Below are 7,200 nucleotides of genomic sequence, written 5' to 3'. Positions count from 1 at the left end.
GAGAGGGTGGTGGAGGAGAGGCTGGGATGGGGAACGAGAGCCTGGGATGGAGGAGGAGAGGGTGGGATGGAGGGAGGAGAATTTGGGACGGAGGGAGGAGAAACTGGTATCGGGGTGAGAGGCTGGGATGGAGGAGGACAAGTTGGGATGGGGGAGGAGAGGCTGAGATGGGGGTAAGAGGCTGGGATGGGGGAGGAGAGGCTGGGATGGGGAATGAGAGGCTGGGGTGGTGGAGGAGAGGTTGGGATGGAGGAGGAGAGGCTGGGGTGGTGGAGGAGAGGTTGGGATGGAGGAGGAGAGGCTGGGATGGGGGTGAGAGGCTGGGATGGGATCAGAAGGAGCAGGCAGCCCCTTCCTGCCTTTTCCCTGCCCATCAAGGGACTCATCCCAGTTTCCAGCATTTCCTGCTGCCATATCCTGAGCATCCCTGCAGCCTCCACTCCATATGACTGCTCCAGGCATCAACACACAGATTAAAAATCTTGAAGTGAAGAATAAGTGTGGATTAAAGCAGAAAATGGGTTTTTATCTCTTTTACAGACCTTGTATAATTTCCTCACCTATGGGTCTGATCTTGGGATGGGTTTGCCCAAGCAAACTGGGAGATGCTGGCAAAAAGGGATTTTGTCGATAAAATAAAATAAAGTTTATCGATCAAATAACATAAATTTTATCCACAAAACTCCCGCCCTCCTGCACTAGCTGGCTGCACGATCCTCCAGGTTCCCAGTGTGGGATGAGGCAGCGCTTTCCCCAATGGATCAAGCATTAAATGAGCAATTGTGAAAGCGCTGAAACAAATGAGCTGCCATGGAAGCCCGGGGAATCTCCCTTCTCCATTTTGCAGGCAATTAAACATCCCTAGGAAGGGATGGCCCATCCCTCCACCCACTGCAGCTCCAGCAGCCGGGATTAAAACCGATTAAAGAGTGCTGGGAAAGCCCGAGGTTGGCTCCACACACTGACCCAACTCCATTCCCAGTCCATCGTGTCTGACCTCACCTCAACCCACGGGCTGGCAACAATTTTCCAGCCTTATCCCAAACCCTCCTACATCCCAGCCATTCCCAATTTCCCACATCCCAACCATTCCAAATTTTCCCCATCCCAAACATTCCCAGTTTTCCCCCATCCCAGCCATTCCTGATTTCCCACATCCCAGCTAGTCCAAATTTTTCCCATCCCCATTCCTGACTTCCCACATCCTAACCATTCCAAAATTTCCTTATCCCAGCCATTCCCAATCCTAACCATTCCAAATTTCCTATATCCCAACCATTCCAAATTTTCCCCATCCAACCATTCCCAATTTCCATATCCCAGCCATTCCTGATTTCCTGCATCCCAACCATTCTCAATTTTCTGTCTCCCACAACTCCAAGTTTTCCAAACCCATCCCAAACCCCTCCCACATGCCAACCATTCCCAATTTCCCACATCCCGACCATTTCCATTTTCCCCCATCCCAGCCATCCCCAAGTCACAGCTTTTACCCATGGACACCAATCACATCCAACACTGTGGATTCTCCTCCAGCCCAGCTGCTGCTCTCGCCCCTCTCTGGTCGACAATCCGACCCCAAGACCCCAAAGCCACCCCATGAGAGTGGGAAGAGCCCTTGGGAAGGAAGGGTTGGATGATGGCATGGATGGGACTGGATGCTGCTGGGCCAGTGTCCTGGGTTACAGTACAGGATGTGCCAGCAATGTGTATTCTGTCCCCATCTATGGGTGGGGCAGTGCCCCTGATCTCCTGGCACATGTTATCTGCTAATGGGCCAGCTTTAAACCAGCTGGGGCAACCATCTTTATCTTTCCACAGCCCATCCTCCCTCCAGGAGATATCATCTGCTGCTGCCCCATTCAGTCCCACTGTGGGACTGATCAAATTCCATCATCCCACTGGCAGATGCTCCAGCCAGGGCAGGAGCCAAGCCTTTCCTACCCAGAGAAAAACTGAGATTTGGGACACCAAGGCACCTTCTTTCCACTGCATTCCAGAGGAAAGCCAGACCTTTCCACATCATCCCTGCACCTTCAGAGGAAACTGCACCTTCTCCAGGAGCACTGCTCCAGCTGAACCACATCTGCCACTGCAGGAGGATGCAGCCACCATTGAATGGGGCTGCTGCCACCACCCTGACTGACTGACGGGTGTCAGCTTGGATTCTGACTCTGGCAGGGTTTGGGATTGTTCTTTGTAATACTGCATTTCTATTTTAATTTTTCTAGTAAAGAACTGTTATTCCTAATTCCCATATCTTTGCCTGAGAGCCCCTTAATTTCAAAATTATAATAATAATTTGGAGGAAGGGAAGCTTCAAAGAGAAACTTCTGCCTTTATTGGGAGACACCTGTCCTTCAAACCAGGACAGCTGCGTGTTGTGTCACTTTCCACCACAAACAGGGGTGCAGGAGACCCTCACACCCTCACACCCAGCACGAGTGGGGACACCCCAGGCTGTGTCCCCCCAGGGAGCACCCAGAGCCTGGTGCTGCTCTGGGGCTGGGGTTGGGGCTGGGCTGTGTTGTTGGCCGAGCGTGAAGGCAGATGCGATTATCCGCCCCGGCGGCCCCGCGCTCGCCACGGCCCAGGGAGGACACAGGGCTCAGAAAGCACTTTAAACCCTCGGGATACAATCTCTGCTCTGAATAATAATGATAAGAAGAATAAAAAAAGATGTGGAAGTGGCTCATTGCATCAGCTCCGCGCCGGTTTGAGCACAGAGCAGCTGGTGCAGGGAGGTTGTCTTGGGAAGAGGTCACGGCTCAGAATGTCCGTGGGACACCCCAAAAATCCTCTCTGTGGTTTGCTTCAGCCCTTCTGCCCTCCCTCATGGCCCAGCCCGGCCCTTCCTCACCCGCCACAGAAATCTATTGGAGAAAACAGGATTTTACGTAATGGCTCGTGTTGCTCTGCTCCGTGTTTTCCGCACACGCAAAAAAATAAAAAGATGGGAAGTGAAAACAAGGTCAAACCTTGCTCTGGCTGCCTCGTGTCCCCAGGGAGCACAGGAAGGGAGACACTGCTCCTGGGGGAACAGGGATGAGGATCCCCAGCCCTCCTCGATGGCCTCAGGACCCCTCTTAGGCTGAAATCACAAATGCGACTGAGGAGGAGGTGGAGAAATCAAAATTAAAGTTTATTAAAGACAATAAATTACATTCCCTTGAGATTTTGAGACAAGTACCTTGTTTTGCAGGACAACCTCAGCACCCCGTATCAGTGACTCCTGGGAACGTGATTTGGACTTTGGGGGTGTCAGGCCCTGAGGAGTGGAGCAGGGCAGGCAGGATGCTGAGAGGGTGTCCCTGAAGGTGAGTGATTGCTGCTTGTGCCCGACTCCATCAGTCCCTGCTGAGCACTGCTCACTGTCTTGACACTGATGATGCAGCCAGTGCCTGCCAGGCTCCAGGTTCAGGAAGCAAAAGCCTCATTCCCAGCACTCCAGCACTGAGATATGGCTGGGCTAGGACACTGAAGTGGGTGCTGGAGGCTGGATGCAGAGGTAGATGCTGGGCGAGGAAGGCACAGCGGAGCATCCCTGTCCACCCTCAGCTCCCGGCCGGATTTCTGCACCTGGGCTGTGTGGGCTCCCCCACAATTTGGGAGGTGGAAGAACCACCCAGCTGAAAAAGCAGGGGGGGATGTCCTGCCAAGATAAAAATACCCGTCCCGTAGCAGCCAGCGGAGGGAATTAGAGTGGAATAACCCGCCTGCTGTGGCAGGGAGGCTGCAGCAGCAGACGGTCCAGGCAGGGCTGGCAGGGAAATGAGCCAGCGCCTGCCAGAGGGGCAGATGGCCCCACGGAGCCCCCGGGGCTGGCAGCCCCGGGGTGACCCCCCAGGTGTCACCCTGCAGGGGGGGACAGAAGCCTCGTCTCAGCGCCGGCGGCTCCAGGCAGGGCAGCGAGTCCCGGCAGTCACTGCAGGGTGCAGGCTGTGCGGGGCACACCGGCGCTCACCGGGCTGCCCGTGCCGGGGCCGCCCCTCCCGGGGCGGGACCAGCCCGTGCTGGGCGGGGGGACGCCTCGGGAAGGGATAATCCCCAGGGCTGTGGGGCTGCAGGGGTATTCCCCCTGGGAAAGGGCGACTCACCGCTCCGGACGGACTCTGCCAGCGCCTCTTTGCCCATGGACTGCGCCTCCCGCATCTGCCAAGGGAGAGGAGGCTTTTCCAGCCTTTATCCTCCCCAGCACACTCCAGAGCCCCCCTCAGCCATCATACCTTGATCTGATCCTTCAGGTACTCGGCTCGGGCCATCAGGGTCTGGATCTGGCGGGGAAAGAGAAAGGACACAGTCCCTCTGGAGCCAGGCCAGCGGGGACAGCCGGGTGTCCCAGGGCTGGCACTCACCTCAGCGTGGAGCAGCTCCCGCCGCCGCCCCGCTGGCTCCGCTGCAGGGAAAACGTGGCAAGGGATGAGGGATGGGAGCAGGAGCCATCCTGGCCCAAAACCCCCTAAAGAGTCCCAACTCACCGGCCAGGAGCAGCAGCAGCTCCCCCAGGCTCTGCTGGTACAGCTCCAGGGCGTCACTGTCATCCCTGCCTTCCTCCTCCTGCAGAGGCGCCGGGGGCTGGCTGTGGCTGTGGCTGGGGGGATCCAGCAGCCCCCTCCCCTCCCCAGCAGGTTTGTACCTTCCCCTTCCCCCCAGGGACCCCCAAGGCCACCCCTCACCTTGGCGATGGCAGCTGAAGCCACTTCCAGCGCGGCGCAGAGCCGAGGCTTGTCCTTGGCCATCTCTGCAAGGGGACATAGCTACAGGGATTGGCCAAAACCTTCACCCTTCAGCCCAAAACCCCACCACTGTCCCCTGCCAGCTCCAACACCGCGGGATGCCCAAAAATCATTACCTTTAAGGAGCTCTCTGGCCGGGTTTCCTTTCTCCAGGAGGTTCTTATTGCTGGAGGTGACCAGCACCTTCAGCTCCTCTGCTCGGGAGATGTACTGCCTCACCTGGGCACATTTTGGGGGTGAGGAGACCCCTGATACAGGGTGCAGAGGAGAGGGGGGCTGCCCTGACCCCCCCCAGGGGTTTTGGCTCACCTTGGCCCGGATGGCTTCTTTGCGCCGCGCGTCGTTTTCATCTGAGGGGGAAAACAACCAAATACTGGGTGGGTGGGCTGAAAACTGTCCTGCCCTGGGGTGCTGCCCCCCCCAAAAATACACCCAGACCCCACATAACCCCAGAGGAGGACTCACAGTGCAGTGCTGGCACAAAATACTCCAGGGCTTTGCGGTAGAGGGAGAAGGCGGCTTTGGCGTCTCCCTCCTGATCCTTCCTCACTGCCTCCACCACCAGGTCGGTCTGGGGGACACAAGAGGGGTCTCAGGGCTTGGAAACCCCCGTTCCCAGGGAGCAGCCCCCAGCCCCCGCTGCTCACCGCCTTGCTCAGGCTCTCGGGGCCGGGGATGTGCTCCATGTCCACAAAGGGGTGGGCGAAGAAGCACTCAAAGGAGATGCGCTTCCGAGGGTCCCTCTCCAGCAGCTGTCCCAAGAGATCCCGGCATTCCAGAGAGAGCTGGGGCCGGCTGGGAAGCTGGGGAGGGAAGGGGCTGAGCCCAGTGAGCGCTGTGAGAACCCCCCCAGCTCCTCCAAGCAGCCCCACTTTACCTCCACAGCCCGGTCGCTGCGGATCTTCTCCTCCAGCTCGGCGAAGGAGCGGGAAGCGAAGGGCGGCTTCCCAAAAAGTGCTTCTGCAAGGGGAAAAGGAGCAGTGGGGGGAGATGGAGAGGGGGAAACCAGCCCTGAGCAGAGCCCCCCCGGGGGCAATAAAAGCCAAGCCCACCGTAAAGGATGACGCCCACCGACCACAGGTCGGCGCGGGCGTCGTAGTGCTGCCGACACACCATCTCGGGGGCCATGTAGAGCGGGGAGCCACGCAGCACGTGCTTCTCATCCCATGGGGACATGTACTGAGCAAAGCCGAAATCTGCAGCACACACAGCTCCTGGGGCCACGGCCAGAAGGGGTCTGCCCCCTCCCAGAGGCTCCCAGGGAGCTGGTCTGACCTGCCAGCTTCAGCTGGGGGCTCTCCGGGGCGCTCAGGAGGATGTTCTGCGGCTTCAGGTCCAGGTGGGAGATGTTATGGTCATGGAGGAACTTCAGGGCGCAGGCTGGGCGGGTGGATGGGCAGGTGATAGCACCCCAAAACCCTGGGGAAGGGAGCCCAGCAGAGGCAGGTGGGGTGTCCTCACCGAGCTGCTGCAGGAAGAGGCGTGCCACCTTCTCGGGGAGCATGCGGCGCGTGCGGATGAAGCGGGACAGGTCCCCCCCGGCGCAGAACTCCATGATCAGGTAGATGTGGTCACCGTCCCACTGCCAGGCAACAAGACCCTGCCGTGCCACCCCTGCCAGCCCCATCCCTGCAGCTTCACCTGAACCAGTTTGCCCAGTGGCTGGCACCAAGCCTCACGGATACCCCCTTGGGAAGAGGGATGGATCCAAGCCAGAGTAGTTCTGGCTCCCCGAGAAGCCCCCAGCCCACCTGAAAGTCCTTGAGCTCCACAATGTTGGGATGGCGGATGGTCTTGAGGATCTCGATCTCTGTCAGCAGGTTCTCCACCGATGCCCGGTTCAGGCTCCTCTTGTTGACACATTTGATGGCCACCACCTCACGCGTGTCCCTCTGCCGAGGAGGGGGGGCCAAGGCTGGAGACCCCCATCCAAAGAGCCCGCCGGGAGGGAAGGGAAGGGAAGGGAAGGGAAGGGAAGGGAAGGGAAGGGAAGGGAAGGGAAGGGAAGGGAAGGGAAGGGAAGGGAAGGGAAGGGAAGGGAAGGGAAGGGAAGGTGGCAGGCGGGGGCTGTAGGGGCGGTACCCCAAGCAGAGAGCCGCAAAAGGGGGTCTCACGGGAGTGGGGTGCAGATTGGGGATCAAAAAGGCAACCGCCGAGGCGGGCTCGGCCCTACCTTCCTGTAGGCCTTATAGACGGTGGCGTAGGTGCCGGAGCCGAGGGGCTCGGTGAGGATGAACTCGTCGAGGCGCGGCGGGGCCCAGCCGGGCCCGGCCATGGCCCCTCCGGACCCCCGGTCCCGGCACTCGGGGCCCGGGAGCCGCTTCCGCCTTCCCGGCGCGCCACGGCTCAGGCCACGCCCCTGATGACGTAACCACGCCCATGCTGCTTTTACCCGCGAATGAAGCCTCGCCCCCTGTTCCCACCCCTCTACTCTGGCCTCGCCCTCAAACCGTCAATCAACAGA

The 7,200-nt window shown here is 59.0% G+C and overlaps 1 protein-coding gene across 2 annotated transcripts; it reads right to left on the bottom strand.

The window, feature by feature from the left end:
- Window positions 1-3,120: 3,120 nt before the first annotated feature.
- On the bottom strand, window positions 3,121-7,090 carry ULK3 (unc-51 like kinase 3). Of its 2 annotated transcripts, none has more exons than XR_013775917.1 (16): window positions 6,910-7,090; window positions 6,488-6,628; window positions 6,198-6,318; window positions 6,012-6,116; window positions 5,789-5,932; window positions 5,614-5,696; window positions 5,384-5,539; window positions 5,202-5,307; window positions 5,046-5,086; window positions 4,853-4,955; window positions 4,677-4,757; window positions 4,479-4,557; window positions 4,356-4,396; window positions 4,227-4,274; window positions 4,098-4,152; window positions 3,121-3,939 (listed from the first exon to the last, which is right to left on the bottom strand). XR_013775917.1 is itself a non-coding variant. In XM_079318401.1 (16 exons), exons 1-16 carry the CDS (start codon window positions 7,009-7,011, stop codon window positions 3,923-3,925), a joined length of 1,407 nt encoding a protein of 468 aa, XP_079174527.1. In that variant the 5' UTR covers window positions 7,012-7,090; the 3' UTR covers window positions 3,121-3,922. The 2 variants fall into 2 exon arrangements, 1 of the variants encoding a protein (XP_079174527.1); XM_079318401.1 differs by having other exon boundaries at window positions 4,677-4,741.
- Window positions 7,091-7,200: the final 110 nt, after the last annotated feature.

This window comes from Erithacus rubecula, assembly GCF_903797595.1.
Source record: "Erithacus rubecula genome assembly, chromosome: 14".
NCBI lineage: Eukaryota > Metazoa > Chordata > Aves > Passeriformes > Muscicapidae > Erithacus > Erithacus rubecula.
This window is presented reverse-complemented; position numbering and strand designations above follow the sequence as displayed.